The sequence below is a fragment of the Oncorhynchus kisutch genome, linkage group LG17, assembly GCF_002021735.2.
Source record: "Oncorhynchus kisutch isolate 150728-3 linkage group LG17, Okis_V2, whole genome shotgun sequence".
NCBI lineage: Eukaryota > Metazoa > Chordata > Actinopteri > Salmoniformes > Salmonidae > Oncorhynchus > Oncorhynchus kisutch.
In genome coordinates this window covers 75,190,562-75,208,951 of record NC_034190.2, presented here as the reverse complement: position 1 = coordinate 75,208,951, position 18,390 = coordinate 75,190,562, and the positions used below count along the sequence as shown (strand labels likewise).

General features: G+C 43.9%; 1 protein-coding gene across 7 annotated transcripts in view; it reads right to left on the bottom strand.

Annotated features, from left to right (window-relative positions):
• LOC109878425 (histone-lysine N-methyltransferase 2D-like) overlaps positions 1–17,478 on the bottom strand; it is a 46,976-nt gene extending 29,498 nt beyond the window's left edge. For 4 of the 7 annotated variants that reach the window (XM_031794606.1, XM_031794609.1, XM_031794608.1 and 1 more), the window contains exons 1-21: positions 16,850–17,475; positions 14,455–14,531; positions 14,166–14,277; positions 13,505–13,716; positions 11,929–12,035; positions 11,513–11,675; positions 11,196–11,367; positions 10,730–10,844; positions 10,233–10,411; positions 9,487–9,986; positions 8,286–9,253; positions 7,976–8,107; positions 7,048–7,167; positions 6,797–6,901; positions 6,353–6,534; positions 5,772–5,936; positions 4,556–4,665; positions 4,422–4,469; positions 2,574–2,756; positions 2,092–2,271; positions 1,684–1,824 (exon numbers count right to left, since the gene is read on the bottom strand). In XM_031794606.1, coding sequence (XP_031650466.1) covers positions 1,684–1,824; positions 2,092–2,271; positions 2,574–2,756; positions 4,422–4,469; positions 4,556–4,665; positions 5,772–5,936; positions 6,353–6,534; positions 6,797–6,901; positions 7,048–7,167; positions 7,976–8,107; positions 8,286–9,253; positions 9,487–9,986; positions 10,233–10,411; positions 10,730–10,844; positions 11,196–11,367; positions 11,513–11,675; positions 11,929–12,035; positions 13,505–13,716; positions 14,166–14,277; positions 14,455–14,503 — 3,943 coding nt within the window. In that variant the 5' untranslated portion in view covers positions 14,504–14,531; positions 16,850–17,475. Of the gene's footprint in view, positions 1–1,683; positions 1,825–2,091; positions 2,272–2,573; positions 2,757–4,421; positions 4,470–4,555; positions 4,666–5,771; positions 5,937–6,352; positions 6,535–6,796; positions 6,902–7,047; positions 7,168–7,975; positions 8,108–8,285; positions 9,254–9,486; positions 9,987–10,232; positions 10,412–10,729; positions 10,845–11,195; positions 11,368–11,512; positions 11,676–11,928; positions 12,036–13,504; positions 13,717–14,165; positions 14,278–14,454; positions 14,532–14,899; positions 15,292–16,849 lie in introns of those variants that run through there. The other 3 variants (XM_031794610.1, XM_031794611.1, XM_031794607.1) reach the window with 3 other exon arrangements.
• Positions 17,479–18,390: the final 912 nt, after the last annotated feature.

Sequence of the window (18,390 nt, the reverse complement as noted above, 5' to 3'; positions counted from 1 at the left end):
AGGTCAACTGCAGCTCTGATTGTTTATCCCACACGGGTCTGTTTAGAGTACGGGCTGAGTAGTGCGAGTCAATGAGATAGAATCCTACTTGCATAGTTCGTTGTATTTCGGTATGTTGTATTGAATGTGGCTAATATTGCGTGTCACAATTGCCTCAGTAAAGAGAAACGTTGATAGTGTTAACAGTGAAAACTCTAGAACAGTGGTCACCAACATTTTTTGAGTCAAGATCACAAAATGTAAGCCTATGCAACATTAACCAATTAAAAACAGTACTGTAGAAATTAGGTTTGTGCAGTAAGCTATAGGCCCAATACATTATCACCATATATTGGCTTTGCTTGAATTACCCTGCCAATACATTGCTGTTCAGGAATGTTTTATAAATTATATTTCTACATTTAAGGTAGGCTATATGATCACACCGGTAATAGATTCGTTGTTGTATTACTGGTGAGGCACAGCTGAGTGAGTATACATTTAAATAATTTGCTTTTTATTTTACTGGGCTGATGGTGCCTGTATCTGATGTTCAGTCTCAGCGGAGGGAGAGAGCAGCAGACCGAGGGTCCACCTGTCAACATCCCTCCAGTCTCCATTTCCTCCACTGACCAAAAAGGGACGGTCTTCCAGCTGATGGCCAAACTCGAGTCGCAACGCATTATTTCTGCCTCTTGCACAAATTCATGTTGTTACTCCTATGAACAGATACATATTATTCCTCGATATTAAAAAAGACCCAAGCCGGTAATAATAACATCAACGCTAGCCTAAAGATAGTCTTTCTTACTCATTCATTACTGCTGCAGTGCTTGTTGTAGCGCTGTGTGGAAATAGGAAGAACACACATTTTATGTCTTATAAAAGTGTTGAATACAAAGTGTTGAATACAAAGTGTTGATAGTGCTGAGTAAGAACTTAAACATGAACTCAGTCATAAAAACAGCAGCTCTTTACTGTATTCGTTGACAGTCTCTCTCTAGTCTTGTTTTAAACGTTTAGAAATCTCACAAGTATCAACTTTGCGGTAGCTTTTTCTTAATGCCTGCTAAGTTACTGAAGACACGGTCATCTGAGACATCTGATTGGCCAGCGTTAGGCCTATAGTGCACCTGATTTGATATCTGCGCCCACCAGGAAGGCAGAGTTTGTACCTTCAGACACATGAAATGGTTGAAAAAGGCAACCGTTGGCTGACCCGGTGCGCAGGGCAGCTGAATCAGGTGCACCTACTGCCAGACAGATGAATAAAACAAAAAATAACATGGCTTTATCGTTGCTTTTTTAACAGAAATATTTGGAGATCAACTAGGAATGCCTTGGAGAGCGACCAGTCGGCTGGAATTGACCCGTTGGTGACCACTGCTCTAGAAAGTTGAGTGAAGTTGAATCTCATGCTTCTCTCTGTGGGCTGATATTTCTGAGTGGCAGTCTCAGGGCTACCGCGCTCAGCTTAGAGGGAACATTAATTACAAATAAATCATACATCCACACGATAAACATTTAAATCCCGGAGGATGACACATTAAAACACATGAATGAAAACACTTATTTCCACAGTGGTCGTCAAATTTCCACAGTGGTCGTCATATTCCTTGAAGAAATTAGAATTTGACCTCTAACAGATAAGTGGTCAAACACTGAAATGTTCTGACTTAGATGGCTCCTGTAACTGTAACTTGCCTTCCTCTAGGGCGGGCTTCTCTCTTGTCGGTCTGGCTGTCGTAACAGTTCCGTCTCCAGCCAGATGAGACAGATGGGGGAACAGACCCTTCTTCATCCGTGTGTGACACTTTCTCTGACGCACCATGAAGCCACCGATCCCTGCAGTCAATTTCAAAACGTTGAATTGCAGTTGGCTTGAATGTGACCATCATAGAGCAGTGACAAATGATATCCTCTCACTACAGGGGTCTGTTGGACAGACCTGGGCTCTAATAGTAGCTGGTTTCTTTCAAATACGTGGAGTGCCAGACCTGCACTTTCAGGACGTTTCATTAGTTTCATTGCACCAGGCAAACTCAAATCAAGCAAATCAAAGAAAACAAATACTATTTTACGCAAGATGTTTAATAAGAGTTGACCTCTGACCTGGTCTGTAGGGTTTCCTCTTCCTCTTCTTTCCCTCGTCCGTCTCCTCTACTCCTTTGAGGAGGCCTTCCTCCATACCCTCAGCACCTCCCTCTGCTCCCAGCTCCCTGTATGGGCTCCCTGAAGGCTCCTGTTTTACACCAGGAACTCCTGGCTCACACTCCATGGGCTCCCCACAGCCTTGAACAACAGATCGGGATTAAATGTCAATTCAGAGGGTAAGGCAGGGTGGGTAGTCAAATACATGCCTGATGTACTGTATCCAAGCAGACCTGTTAAAGCAAGTAGACATAGTGGGTAGAAGTTGGTCAGTTCTGGGATCAGCTAGCTTACCAAACCCTACTCTTATCCATTAGGGGAAAAATACAAATCTGACCATAGATCAGTATCAAAGGGCAACCGACTTCATCCTTCTCCTTTACAACCCCCGTCACACAGACAGTTAAATCATGGAAAGAGGAGAAAGAAATGGCAACACCCACCTTTTCCTTCGTCTCCGTCCCCGTCCTTTAGCTCCATGCTGTCGGGTCCTCCATCACCACACAGCATGCCCAGGCGAGAGCGCCGCTGCCGTCTCTTGTGTAGGGGAGACATGGAAATCCTGCGCAGTAGGGACATGCCCGTCTCGGTCAGCCACACCCCCTCCAACCGGTAGAACTGAGGCTCTAGACAGGGAGGAGGAAGTGTTTGGAGATGGAGTGATATGCAACAATACAAACAGTGAATATGCTATACCAAGTTGTCATTGCAAGTAAGATTAACGTAAACTCACCCCATTCCGTACAAATGTGCGCAACCGCGACATTCAAACGAGACTGCAAAGAAAACTAATGGGACTGTAGTGACTGTGTTGACGTCAAAATCGGGGGTGTGAACTAGGTTTCTATTCAAGCGTTGATCGACATGGTAATGGCTCTATAGTATTGGAGAAAAGCTGAAAAAAACCGACCCTCCGTTACATAGTGACGTGTCGTAACATACAGCACGCATAAAGCAACTATTTCTGTCTTACAATCTCTCCACCGGGTGTAGCACTCATCCTTTAAAAACAAGACATGGACAGTGACGGGGGTAAGGGGGTGTGAGGTAGAAGTTCGTCACTGGTACTTTAACCCACGCACACATTCATCACTCCCCCCTGCTCTGTTATCAGATGAGTTAACAATGTGGGTCGACACACACGTTAACTTCTCTGTCTAAGCACATACATTTCACACTTATGTCAGTGTTCATGTTTAATATAAGCAATATTTATTATACTTAGCGATGTTGTGGATGAGCACGTTTGTTTGTTCTGTTCCTCGCTGTCTCCATCTCTGTAGCTTCCGGGTATGCTGGATAAGGACCCGAGCTAAGGGAATTGGGCTGACTTTCTAGTGCCTGTCCCAAATGGCTCATTAATGTAAATGGGAATATTGAAAGACACTGTCAGTAGTGATGTAATTTTGTAAATGTTAAGTCGTGATATTGTTTCACAAACGTGTTGCAATGTATATACTTTAGTATGTTTAGTTAACTGGAAAATGTAGGTTTGTATAGGTAATTGCTTAATTAATTAGTGTTGTTCTGAGGGGCTAGCCCTACAAAAGGAGCCTCTCTTTCAGTTCATGGAGAGGCATTATGGATTGAGCTGTGGATGGGGCAGCATTGTTTTTAGCTGTCACATAAGGTATACGTTTGATGGCAGTACTGTTGTTTTTGTTCCGGAATCACTTTGTAAATAAACACACTTTCACAGAATAACTTTTTATTTTGATAGAGGTTAGGTTTTCCTGTTTAGCCATCTGGCCTACTCTACGTGACAGGGGGATACCTAGTCATTTTTTGCGTCATCACTGCAAGCGATCATGACTCTCAAAAGCCGCTGTTTACTTCTGAAGATCACTTTGACACCGCCCTAAAAACACGATTCAAATTTGACACAAACCTTCAAATAGGTATGTAATGACACATTATATAAACTCTTTATAGTGTATATAGTTTACATTTTAAAGGTGATAAGTAGGACAGATGGAGTGAAACATAAGCAGTTTCCCCACACAACATCTCTCCACCACGCATTAGTTTAGCTTCCCCACCCGCCATTTAAAAAAAGACCCGACGGAGCTCATTGCCTTCTTGAATCATGCAGAAACGTGCAGAGGAGGTCTCGGCATGGATTTTGTTGGAAAGGGGAGAAATTGTGCTTTACAATGGTATTGACATTACAGTTGATCTGGATGTATTACGTTTTCTGGGCGCTAAAATAAGGTCAATTGTACGGACCAAGGTGATGTACAAAAGTGAGTGAGTTTCCGTTACCTGAATTACAAACTGAGGCGAAAACATACCTGGTTCTTTTATCTTCATGACTGTCATGTAGGTTGAATCCACCGTTACTGCAGACAGAGAAGCAATGTGAGAAATCCACAAGTCACTGAATGTTCCCCTTTTCTACTCATATGTTTTAAGTTGATAGACTTGCCTATGGGTTTGGGGACGTAGGGAGTGCAGGATGTGCAAGCAAAGCCCTCATCAGAGGCCTGCTCCACCTCGTCCTCAGTGTACAGACTCTCACACACAGCGTGCACCCACCTGCATGAAGAGAAACAATGCAGGAAAGAGCTCTTATTCTGATAAAACATTAGCATGGTTTGAAACTTCAAGAAGGCTTTGAGCCGGCCCGTGACACTAGAGGTATTCCGGATTGCAATAACGGACTACATCATTGATTTCGAAAAGAGGTACAATAGGATGCACAAGTACGACAAGGTTCTCCCGGATGCATTGTTATCTTTCAAGTTGCTAGATACAGCCTGTCTGTATGGTAGGGAGAAACCGTTGGCTTTGACTGCTTGTACTGTACTTTTGTCAGCAATATAAACATTTTTTGGTGAAAATACATCTGTCAGGCCAATAACAGATGGAATGCAAGTGAGTTTCACTGAGCAGCAGAGAAAAGGCACCAACAAGTCACGTTCTCAAGACAACCAGAAGAGGGCGCAATTTCTGGGCAAATATCCACAGGACCGGTATGGAAGGAGATCAAAATGTGCCATTTGTCAATGCACTTACCATTGGGTTAAAAGACTGTTCTCATAAAAAGGAACAAATTAACCAGAGGAAAATGTAAACAGAGATAGAGCAGTTACATTACACTGTTTCCAAACCAATCTGCTTCTGATACTGAGATCTTTATAGTTGAAACATTAGGATCTGCTGTGATTGAAACTGCATGTACACGGACAGTGTGTGGTGCAAAATGGCTTGATAGCCATGTCAGTAAACTAAATATGAAAGAAGTACAACATATGAAGGACACACCAAGCAACAGAGCTTTCACATTTGGAGATGGTAGAATGGACAATTCTCCCAAGAGAGTTAAGATACCAGCAAAAATGTGTCAGACTAAAAATGTGTCAGCCCATACCAACTAGTGTTCAGGCAGAACCCTAATCTTCCCTCTGTACTGGTTGACAAGCCACCAGCACTATAAGGGACCAGTGTGAGTCCATGGGGGGGGCAGCACCTTTCAGCACTACATGCAGCGAGAAAAGTATTCCCTGAAGCAGTGTTCAGAGAGAATTCACAGGACTCTGTGTAAACAGCCGCAACCCACAGATGAGAAGTACGAGACTGGAAACAATCTTTCAGATATCTACTGTATGTATGTTTGTGTAGTTGTAATGAGTGGTACCCACCTGTCACAGTGTTGGCACTGCAGCAGCAGCTCCTCCTCCATGAAGTTCTCCCTGCAGACAGGGCAGGTGACCAGGCTGGCACAGGGGCCACAGTGGGTGTAGTTGTTCTGCCACTCACAGTGGAACCCTGGGCTGCTGGCACCACACTGCATACAGGACACACACCTAAACAGGGAACAACCAATTAATGAATCAATAAATCATAAAACAACCTTTAAAAAAAAGGGGTGTACAAGTACATTTGATTGACAATAGCAAATAGGCCAATGAGCCATCAGGTTTTGACAAGTCAAAATTCAGGTGAAATCTAGAGATGGAAGAGGATGTTATGGACAGAGTGAGGCAGAGGACTGAACTTTCAAGTGTTTGTTGGCAGCAGGACTTTTATGCATATCATGCAGACTCCCCATTTCAGTTAATTTTCATCTGTACCTTTTCAGATCCAAAATGACTGAACAGGGAGTGTCATGGATGGTGAGAGTTGGCTGCCGTCTCAAACAGGTGTCTCTTGTAAAATATATGTTATTTTTCAATGAGAATAACCTGCATGAATAAAGGTTAAATGAATGAAAGAGTTGTACCATTTGCACTTCCACCCGCCCTTGGGAACAGTGTGTAGGGGCGGGTCCAGGCAGTAGGTGTGGTAACTGACGTCACAGTCGTCACAGAGCAGCAAGCGGGCCGGGTCTGAGGCTTTGCCACACACCTCACACACGATACATTCCAGACAACGCCAGCCCTTACGCAGCATCATCTTAGTCATCTGTAGGAGGGAGACAAGAGGGGCATAGCGTGGAAAATAAAAAAGAGATTTACATTTTTCATTCCTGAAAATGTCATCAGGAAGCCAGATGTGTTGTTGCAACACTTGAACCCTTGATTTTGATTTCTTATAGTGGCAAAGCATCTATAGGTATGCAAAAGGTGCTATAACAATGACATGTTTTATTATTAGGGAGACTATCCGTGGCGAATGCGTCTGCTTAAATAACAAGTTCTAAAGAATAAAGAGGTTGAATGCTTACTTTGCTGTTCACACAGTATGGATGGTAACACTGGGCACACTGAGCACACGCCAGAAGCTGCCCCTCCACACCTTTCCCAAAACTGCCACACACCACACACATGTCCTGTTGGAGAGAGAAAGAGAGAGAGAGAAGAAAAAACCCTGTCAGCTGAATTACAGCAACGGTTCTTAAATGTCTAAGACTATCTGACATGGTAAATGCCACAGGGTAACTGGAAAATGTCAAACGGAAAAGCATGAAGCCATTACCTGAAGCAGGACAAATTTATCAGTGTTTGAGAAGAGCACCACTGTGTTCTGCATAGCCTCATCTTCCTCCCCCTCCTCCTCCTCTTTACTGAGTCCAGTGTCTGCTGCTGTCATGCTCAGCTGGGGAAAGGAACAGTGGTGTAAAGTACTTTAGTAAAAATACTTAAAATTACCTTTGAAGTATTATCTGTACTTTACTATTTGTATTTTTGACAACTTTTACTTCACTACATTCCTAAAGAAAATAAATGTACTTTTTACTCCATACATTTTCCCTGACACCCAAAAGTACTTGTTACATTTGGAATGCTTAGCAGGACAAGAATTCACGCACTCATCAAGAGAAAATCCCTGGTCATCCCTACTGCCTCCGATCTGGCAGACTCAATAAATACGAAATGCTTTGTTTGTAAATGATGTCTGAGTGTTGCAGTGCGCCCCTTGCTTTCCGTTAAAACAAACTGAAAATCCGGCCGTCTGATTTGCTTAATATAAGAGATGTGAAATTATTTATACTTTTACTTTTGATACTTAAGTATATTTAAAACCAAATACTTTTACTCAAATAGTATTTTACTGGGTGACTTACACTTTTACTTGAGTCCTTTTGTACAAAAAGGTATCTTTACTTTTACTTAAGTATGACAATTGGGTACTTTTTCCACCACTGGGAAAGTATTATACATAGAATGTATCACATTCTGATAAAGTCAAGTTCCAATCAAGTGGTTTGTGTCGAATGAACTTTAGACAGAGATCAAGCTCCAAACATTCAAGATCTCTGTGATAAATTGCTGCTGTGGGTTGTATATACTGTAAAGTTCAATGCCAACATTTGATGACACAATCCAATGAGTGAGTGAATGGATGGATGATGGATGGATGAAAGTGTCTGAATGTTTATGTATCGTCGGTCAGTTCAACTCACCAGGAACGCGTCGATGCAGGAGGCCATGGCTTTGAGGCGGTTCCTACCTCCCCGGCCCCTTCCACCGCCGCCGCCGCCTCCACCACCACCACGAGGCCGCCGCTTCCCCGGGAAACTGCTGCTGCCCCGCCCCTGAGAAGACCAACACCAACCATGCCAATACCTCACATACTGAATCTAGCTATCACCCAACACAGAAGCGTTTGCAGAGACAGTTTTGGAAGCTCATTATCACTGTGAAATGGCCTTCTGCTCCATGGCAGTTAACACTCATTCCAAAGTCTGTCTATGACCTGTTACTGGACCTTACCTGTTTGACCCTGGAGCGTCCCGGCGAGCCTCTCCTCTTCTTCTCCCCGTCTGGTTTGAGGGGGTCAAAGGGCAGCGAATCGTCTGTCTCAGTGAGCAGGGAGTCGGAACGCGAGCGTTCGGTGGGTATGAGGCTGAGCTCCATGGAGAGCTGTGCATCGGGCTCTGCCTCCCCTTCGGTCGGGGAGCCCAGGAAGCCAGAACTGCTCTCATCCCCGTGACTTGGATGGCTCTGATTGGACATCTCATCCAAGAGGAGCTGATCAGGCTTCCTCTGCTCCTGGGGTTCCTGCTTGATCTTGACCCTTCTGTGATGACTATGATGACCCTCTCTGTCTGCATCCTTCCCCTGCTCCTCCTGTTCTCCAAACTCCTCCTCTTCCTCGGAGTGAGTAGCCCTGACCTCCATGTCCACAGTAGGAACAGCCTCCTGTGTGTCGGCACGTGGAGCAGGAGGAGACCCTGAGCGCTCCTGCTTTGGGTTCCTTGCGGCTTCCTCCTTTAGCCCCACCTCATCTGTGTCCACGGAAACATGCTCCACCTCTTGCGTGGAGATGGGAGGGGCTGGTGACTCTGGCGAGGTGGTAGACATGCCCTCACTGCTTCTCTTCTCCTCCAGTTTGGTCTGCTGCTGTGTTGAGGGTTTGACTTCCTGGTTCTCCCCATTCTTCTCCTTTCTGTGCACAGGGCCCAGCTCTACTACTGCTGCTGGCTCTGGCCACTGTGGCGGTTGCTGTTCTGGTGACTCCGGAGACTCAAGGACATGGCTGACCTGGGGTTGGGGTGGCGGACTAGGAGCCTTCTCTGGCCTCTCATCCACAGGTAAACTAGAAGCCTCCTGTTGTTCTGTTGTTTCACATTGTTCTATAACCTCAGCCTGGCCCATGGGCTGTTCTGCAGGGACTTCCTCCGTTCCCAGCTGAGGCCCCTCCTCTACCCCTGTCGTTTCTACCACTTCAGCCCCCGTCCCTGTTGAAAAGACAAAATCAGCTTCATCACACCACTAACACCATACACTCAGAATCTATACCATTCTTTAGTGCATCCCAGAAATGACATTGAGTCAGGGTGGCTTAGATAGGATAAACGAGGGTAGAGTTAATCATTTTGCTCTATCAGAGATGGAGCAGTCAACTCTACCCTTTATCAATATCTGTAGACCCTTTTATCAAGGACAACAGAAAGCAGTCCAGTCAACGTACCCAGCTCCATGGGCACCTCCTCGTCCGACTTGGTCTTCGTCTGTACCCCGGTCATCTTGGACACGTCCATCTGTCCTTCTATCGTCACCTCACCCGCTGCTTCTGTCTGGAGTGTCATCTCAGCCAATGTGTCAGTCTGTCCTTCTATCGTCACCTCACCCGCTGCTTCTGTCTGGAGTGTCATCTCAGCCAATGTGTCAGTCTGTCCTTCTATCGTCACCTCACCCGCTACTTCTGTCTGGAGTGTCATCTCAGCCAATGTGTCAGTCTGTCCTTCTATCGTCACCTCACCCGCTGCTTCTGTCTGGAGTGTCATCTCAGCCAATGTGTCAGTCTGTCCTTCTATCGTCACCTCAGACCGGTCTTTCTCTGTAATCTGCATTTCCACCATGTCTGTCTGTGTGACAGGGTCTGCCAGAGGCTCTCTGTCTCGGCAGAGCGAACAGATACACTTTTCCTCAGGTGGCTCTGATATAGAGGAGCATTCACTGTGAACCCACCTAGGGAGATGACAGAGGATTGGTCAAGAATGGATGAATTAGAGTGGGCCAAATGCTACATAAATAGTGGTAGTTATCGACGTCTGTTGTTGCTCTATAGGCCGGGTCACTGTCAAATACAGTGTGACAACTTGATGAAAAAGGTTTATTAACTTGCCAATTGAATCATTCTGAGGCCAGGAGACGTACCCGAGGGCAGGAAACGTACCTGGGGGCAGGAGACGTACCTGGGGGCAGGAGACGTACCTGAGGCAGTTGATGCAGCGCGGCAGCATGACGGGTGGTTCCGAGGCTTTGCTGCAGACACCACACATAGAGCTGCGGGTACGTTGGCAGCCCTCACACACGGCATAGTTGTCAAACCAGTGGGTTGAGCCGGGCAGCGTCAGACCATGAGCACCACAGTCCACACACACCCGACACCTCTGATATGAGGAATACATGGGGGAAATTAAATGAGTAATTCACACAGGAAACACAAACTGCTACATTTTCAGAATTTATCACATACTGGAAAAATATTATATTTCTGCATACCCTTATTTTAATTTACAGAAGTAATTGTCATTCAAATGTTTCCATTGAAAACCTCTAAAAAAACAAAAACAAAGCAATAACATGAACCATTTACAGTGAGACATGGTCAACATATGGGAAAGGACTTCTAGTCCTTTATAGTGCACCGTTGTCCTTCCTTCCTAACAGAGGAGACTATCGTCAGTGGAGGTGAGACATGGTCTTACTCTGCACTTCCATGTGTCGGAGGGAAGAGAGGTCATGGCTGGCTGGAGACAGAAGGTGTGGTAGCCCTTATCACAGGCATCACATACTAACATCATGGAGTCTTCCCCTGGTTGCCTGGAAAATGTGAGAACCCAAATTTTACCCTCCAGAGTCTACCTATTCAATGACAGCTACATGCCTCGTTTCTAAGACCCAATAGACTTTGACAACTGCCAAGACTTTTTCCCCCTGGTAATGTCACATGATTAGGGAAACCCCTGCCCCTACTGATTGAGAGCATGTGGTAGTAGATGGTCATGGTAGATAGTGTTCAGGAACAGCTCTTCACAGTCTCCCAAATCCCACATCAATTCAGTGAACAAAAAATGTATTTTACAAGTAAAAAATTTAGAGCTTTTCCCATTTTAAACAAAAATATTACCAAAAAATGTGTAATGTGAGATTGGGCAGCAAAGAGACACTCACCTGCATGTCTGGCACACTTTACACTCCGGGCACTGCCACCCTGATCTCTGTATGGGCGTGGCACTGATCTCCAGACAGGAGGCGTGGTAGTGCTGCCCACAGCCTGTACAGAACAGCAGGTTCAGCAGCTCCCCAGCAGAATCACAGACAGCGCACCACGCCTCCTCACCCGCTGGAGGGCAGACAAACCATAGTTAGCAAACCAAGTGACCAAATCGTTACACAAAGCACAGAGGACACACACCTCACTGTTACAAAGCATAACCTAATAATCGAGTTTGGGCTTTGACCTCAACTAGATTGGGAGGTGTCCTTACCCATCTCCTCAGCCTTGTCCACGTGCTCTGGACAGAGGAGAGCCAGGAGCTTCATGGACTGGAAGGAGCCGCTGGCAGCAGAGCAGGGGAAGTGGTAGAACCGTGAGCAGCCCTCAGCATGGCAGCGGATGGTAGCACCCAGACGCTTGCAATATTCACACAGCTAGAAGGAAGGTTCAAAGACAAGGTTACGGGTCAGACAGTGCCAGTAGGAAGAATTTCAGAACCCCACAATTGAAATGAATTAGAATTCTTAACAATTACTTCCAGATGGTGTATACATATATATATATATATCTTGTTCTTCAACTGTACCACTCTAGGGTGCCTACATGTTTATTCCAAGAACAATCGCCAAATTGTGACTTCAGAGCTTGCACAGATTTCTATCAAGAGGTGTCATTTGTTTAACCTACCCGCTGTGTCCCTGAGATGACTGCCATGTCCACATTCTCCAGCTCCTCCTCAGCCTGCTTCACTCCCTCTGACCACACAGCACACCAGTGATGCACCCAGCAGCCCCCTGTTCACCACAACACACGATTAGACACTTCTCATCTGTATGGTTCCTCGCTTCTGATCAGGATTATATCTCTCCTGGATCAATCAATTTGCTTTAAAACTACAACAAAAATGGGAGGTGAAATGGGATTTGATCGAAAACAAATGCCTAGAGAATTTTGATTAAACCCTTTCCAATATGGTTTTGGGATAGGTTTACTGTGCAGGGTGCACACTGTGTATAATATCAACGGTGGGTATAAGGTATTTTAATTTAACCTTTATTTTACCAGGTAGTCCCAATGAGGTCAAAATACCTCTTTCTCAAAGGAGACCTGACCAAGAAGGCAACTCGAGTAAAAAACTAAATCAAAATGTGATGAGATGTTTGAAATCAAATTGTATTTGTCACATGCACCGAATACAACCTTACAGTGAAATGCTTAATTACAAGCCCTTAACCAACAATGCAGTTTAGAAAAATACCTTAAAAAATAAACGAAAGTAACAAATCATTCAAGAGTAGCAGTAAAATAACAATAGCAAGGCTATGTACAGGGGTACAGAGTCAATGTGCGAGAGCACCGGTAAGTCGAGGTAAATGAGGTAATAAACTCAAGAAAAAAAAGAAACGTCCTCTCACTGTCAACTGCGTTTATTTTCAGCAAACTTAACACGTGTAAATATTTGTATAAACATAACAACATTCAACAACTGAGACAAACTGAACAAGTTCCACAGGCATGTGACTAACAGAAATGGAATAATGTGTCCCTGAACAAACGGGGGTCAAAATCAAAAGTAAACAGTCAGTATCTGGTGTGGCCACCAGCTGCATTAAGTACTGCAGTGCATCTCCTCCTCATGGACTGCACCAGATTTGTCAGTTCTTGCACAAAGGCACCTGCAAGCTCCCAGACATTTCTGGGGGGAATGGCCCTAGCCCTCACCCTCCGATCCAACAGGTCCCAGACGTGCTCAATGGGATTGAGATCCGGGCTCTTTGCTGGCCATGGCAGAACACTGACATGCCTGCCTTGCAGGAAATCACATACAGAACGAGCAGTATGGCTGGTGGCATTGTCATGCTGGAGGGTCTTGTTAGGATGAGCCTGCAGGAAGGGTACCACATGAGGGAGCAGGATGTCTTCCCTGTAAAGCACAGCATTGTGATTGCCTGCAATGACAACAAACTCAGTCCGATGATGCTGAGACACACCGCCCCAGACCCTCCACCTCCAAATCGATCACACTCCAGATTACAGGCCTCGGTGTAACGCTCATTCCTTTGACGTTAAACACGAATCTGACCATCACCCCTGGCGAGACAAAACCGTGCACTTTTTGCTAGTCCTGTCTGGTCCAGCGGCAGTGGGTTTGTGCCCATAGGCAACGTTGTTGCCGGTGATGTCTGGCGAGGACATGTACACGTAGGTAGAGTTATTAAAGTAACTATGTATCGATAATAACAGAGTAACAGCAGCATCCCACCTGTGTCATCAAAGAGTGCTGCCAGACAGGATGCGTCGGAGTCTGAGAATCCGATGGAAGACAGGTCATCGTTCCCGGGCCCTGGCAGTGAGGAAGCGGAGGGCTCCAGGGCGGGCCGGGAGGAAAATGGCCCAAAATGTCTGAGTTCCCGTTGTCCGTGCAGGCTGCGCTCCACACAGTTACATAGAACACAGACCCTTACACTGCTCTCCCTGTGCAGGCAGAGACTCAGAATTAGACAGACAGCATGCAGTTAAATGGATCCAAATAAGGCCTAGCTTGTGGATCAAGTAGTAAAATTACTAAAGCACTCAATTCAATTCTATTCCATATTATACTCCATACATTATACTCCTCCAACATGAACAAACACAGAAAATATAAAACCCAGCTAAGACTATTTGGGAGTACACCTCTAACTGCATGTCTCCCATGTAATGCTGGGCAGTGCACTACAGCCCTCATGATCTGAGGATATTTAGCAACTCTAGGCAGGTCAGTGGAAGTTTGTTTGAAAAATCTATATTTTGTGGTGAATGTTATATGGGTATGACTTGTTAACATATAGGTATTGCCAAAAATTATCATTTGAAATGTTGACTAAGAAATCTATTTTTTTCTAGCACTATGCCTTTGTTAGGGTATCTGAGAAGGGACTTACACATCTGTGCTGGAAGAGGCAGCTACAGTTTCAGAGGAGTCCTCTGCAGCCAGAGGGGCCTCTGACTCCCCCTCTGAGGGGATTGGCTGCTCCATAGGGGCGCTGTCATCAGCTGGGAAAGGCATTAGTCCACATGTTTTACCAATTTAACCTATATTTGTCTTCAATTTTAAAGAACATTCCAATAAGCTACTGTATGAAAATCCATGCAACAAATTGAAAATAAAGAATTATTATAATTAGCAACAACTACTTTTTTTCTGACACCACAGCAGGTATGTTATTGTACCTGTCGGTTCAGAGTCATTTTCTTCGCAGTTTGATTTCTGCTCGTCCATCCCCTCTCCTGATCTCCTTGACAGAGGCCTGAAACGTAAACAAAGATGCCGAATAATATTAGAGGTAAGGCACATCATAATTTACCAAAATTAACAACAAAAACATTAAATACACACATTATTTACCACAGTCGTACGCGGGAAATAACAACTACCGGTAGTCACATTTATGCTATCTGACGTCCAATCGCAAAATCCAGCGAGGCTCAATTTCCCTTTGTGCCCAGCAAAAGCCCAATATTTCACATTGCTGCAGTATAACTGCTAGATTAAAATAGATAGCCGACGTCAGCTAGCTGATTTGGCTAACGTTAGCGTATAACCTTAGACGTGACAAATTCACAAGAACTGTATAAATAATAAATATAGCTAGCAAGAAGCGTATTTAATACAAACCTTTAGCTATATGCATGGGATACTAAATGCATAATTTTGAAACACGTAATTGATTAACCGCGATCCAATCTAGATGAATGAATATGGCTGTTTATGTCCTCAATTTAGTTGAAACCGCAAGCTAGCTAACGTTAGCTACGTCGTTAACTGGTAGCATTCTTGCTAACAAAGTAGCTCGCTAACGTTACTCGGGATTCGCAAACTCTGCATGAAAATAGCGTGTCAAGTGACTAGCTAACTAAATAAATAATACATGTTTGAAGACATTTCCATCTTTGTTTTGCCAGAAATGCATAATCCAAACCCACATAAGTCATGTATGGAAAAATAACAAAATATAGGAACTGAAATGTTGTTTTCTTTAAATAAAACAACCCTAAACCGAGATACACAAAGAAAATACAACTTCCTTGTACATTACTTCCTGTTGCAACTGTCAAAATCGTGCTAAAACCCTATCACTGTGCAGCATAGTTCCGACTAAATTATACGGACTAAAGGTACATTAATAATTTTAAAAAATCCACAATTGTATGAGTAATCGATGTGTGATATGTTAACGATGAAAAAAAAACTAAATTTCCAACTATGTAGTAATATGACAGATTTAGTGAGCGTTTAAACCAGTTCTAGCCACACAACTTTCTGTAAAACTCAGGAAAGCATTGAGCCCATACCACCTCCTCCAGTAATGGCTGCAGCCCGAATGAGCCCAACAACAGTTTATTCCAAAATCTGCCTGACGTTTTCAGTTTTCAAAGTGGTCTTATGTCAAATGGTCCACACTAATTGTTGTGTATAGCTATACCTTAACCCTAAAATGAATGAAAAACAGGGGATTGGATGAGAGCTGAGAAGACAATATCTGTACAAACCTCCTCTACTGTGAAGTGTGAAACACTAGCTAACAACAAATCAAATGTACCTCGCCTCCACCTAATGATGTAATGTATGCGTGTAGTGCACAATGGGTAGCCACATGGAGGGTTACTTTGGCGTATCCCATTCAACAAATGTGTCACTAACTTGGGACTTGAAGCAGAAACTCACAAATCCCAGTGTTATAGGCTACCTGTGTTTACAGCAATCCATGGTCAGTTACTTGCGTAACAATATGTTCCAATGCAATTGGTTGTGTTCAGATCACAATTTGCACATCTTGCCATGAAAATGAGCAGAGTGCGATTTACACATCAACATCAAAAGTTGGCACATAGTTTGAATCATATAGCTAACGTTACTAGCTGTGTGATTGAAATAACTCTGAATATAACGTATGTGTTTGGGGGACTAGTCCATTTCCCCTGCGCTGAAGGGAGACTATTACAGTACAATGTTCCACTGCTACCTAACGTTACTACACAGCCATGTAACTAGCTAGTAGTTATCCGTCATGTAACCAAACCCAATAACTAGCTATAATCTATCAGCGACCACTATGATGATTACTGTAAACTCAGACCACATAACTGAAAGCCACTGACAACACACTTATAAACCAGAGAACTCCACTTGATTGCTAGCTAGCTCAAATCAATGCGTCCAAAACGGCAACTCCAAAACCTCAAAAGCTTGTTGGCATTAACCGTTAGGTAAACTCGCTAGCGAAGTTACATGCTAGTTAGCTAACTAGGAAACAAGATAGTTAGGTCGCCTGCCAACTAAGGCACTCACTCAGTTGGCTAGCTACGCAGTTGAAATAATAAGGGTGTTCAGTTTAACTAAATATGTAGCTTACATTTACGTTAGCTAATGTAATTTGAGTGAATTATTATATGAATTCGTGTTAGCGAGTAGCTAGTTAACTTAGTGTCGTTAGCTAGCTAGACGTTAGCCATCCTGATCAACGAACTTAACGTTAGCTAGCTACAACCTAGCTAGCCTTAAAGGTCAGAGAAATTGATTCGTCAAATAAGTTCGTTAGTGATGTTATTCAACCAAACGACTCACCTTACAATGAGATGGTTGTGTCCTCATACATCCAAACAATCCATATTTGTAGTAGTCTACACAGTTAAATGGTTGATGCTTGCCTCATTTTACTTAGCGGGCTTGCCGGCTGGGGAATGAGGTGAGTGGGGGAAGTGCACGGAGTGTGGCATAACCAGCCACGGAGCTCGAAAGACAAGAGTTGATGGCCAGTTGCTAACACGCCGTGAAAATTGTTAAACAAAAAGCAATGGTCGACGAATATAAAATTATAGCCAATCTTCCATAAAAATGCACGATCGACAGCCCAATGTTCCGAAACATAGGGCAATGTTTAGTAGTTGATGGTAACTAAATTAGATAGCTAACGTTATCTGTCTAACTAACGGCACAAGTTAACTAGCTTCTCTGCATTTTACTGGTTCGGACTTGCGTTAAGTTGGCATCCGATATTCGACCCAAAATTGGGTAATATCTCAATTTATTAACGTTAAACTTTCAGACATTATCTGAAACAATGTTTTCGACACCTAACGTCTTAACTTTAGCGAGCTATTCCTGTCCGGATCACCACTAGTGTGTCGGTGTGTATGTTCCGTCAAGTCGCTAAAACAACAACATTTCTCATGTCTGCAAGGAAGCATTCTGTACGCGCCTCTCCAAGTTGTTATCTTATTGGCATTGAGCTGAACTAGTTAGCTATCTTAACTTTTTCAGGGTTATAATATTTTAGTGGATAGCATATTCTGATTTTGAACTTGTAGGACGAGATTTTGAGAATCATTTTTTACACCATATGTTAGATCATCAGACTGAGCCCAATGCAAATTCATTAACAAGGCAACACTGTGACTCGTCAATGTCCATGCACGTTGTGTATAGAAGAGCGCATGAAACAATAATGGAATATGATTGGCTTTGGATGCCTCTATTGTATGTTAGATTTTAGGAGGATACTTTGGCTATCGTGTGACATTCGAGAGGTTATGATATTCATTGCTATAATTGCCTCTTTCTCTCACACATGCCCAGATTCAGTCCTACTTCTCCTGTTGAACAGGTAGGCTTCTTGCCTTGAATGACCCCTTCACCCTTCCCATAGTCCTAGTATGTTACTTTCCCATTGTATAGCACTGGCCCATAATGGCATGCAGCTCCATGGTGACTCCTGTCTCCTGGCTATGCACTACCATGCCCATATCTGAGAACATGGCAGTATGTCCCACTGATCTTGCATGTTTTCAAAGGAATCAATCCTCATTCTGCCCACATCCACCTAGTACAGTTGAGTTTCTAGAAGGATCATGTGCTCTCTCACTTTGGTCTACACCACTGCAACTCCCATTTGACTATCATTTATATGCTTGGACCAATAATGTCTTTTTCCAGTCCAAAATGCTTCTTCTGGCAATTTAGTTATTGTTGCACTTAGGCCTAATTCTAGGTAGGATATTAGGCATCTCTGATTCCTCTTTTCTGAATGTGCGCATTAATGCTTGGATCAAATTCAAGGCCCTGATGCTATATCTTGATCATGACACTCATACGTGACACTTCACACT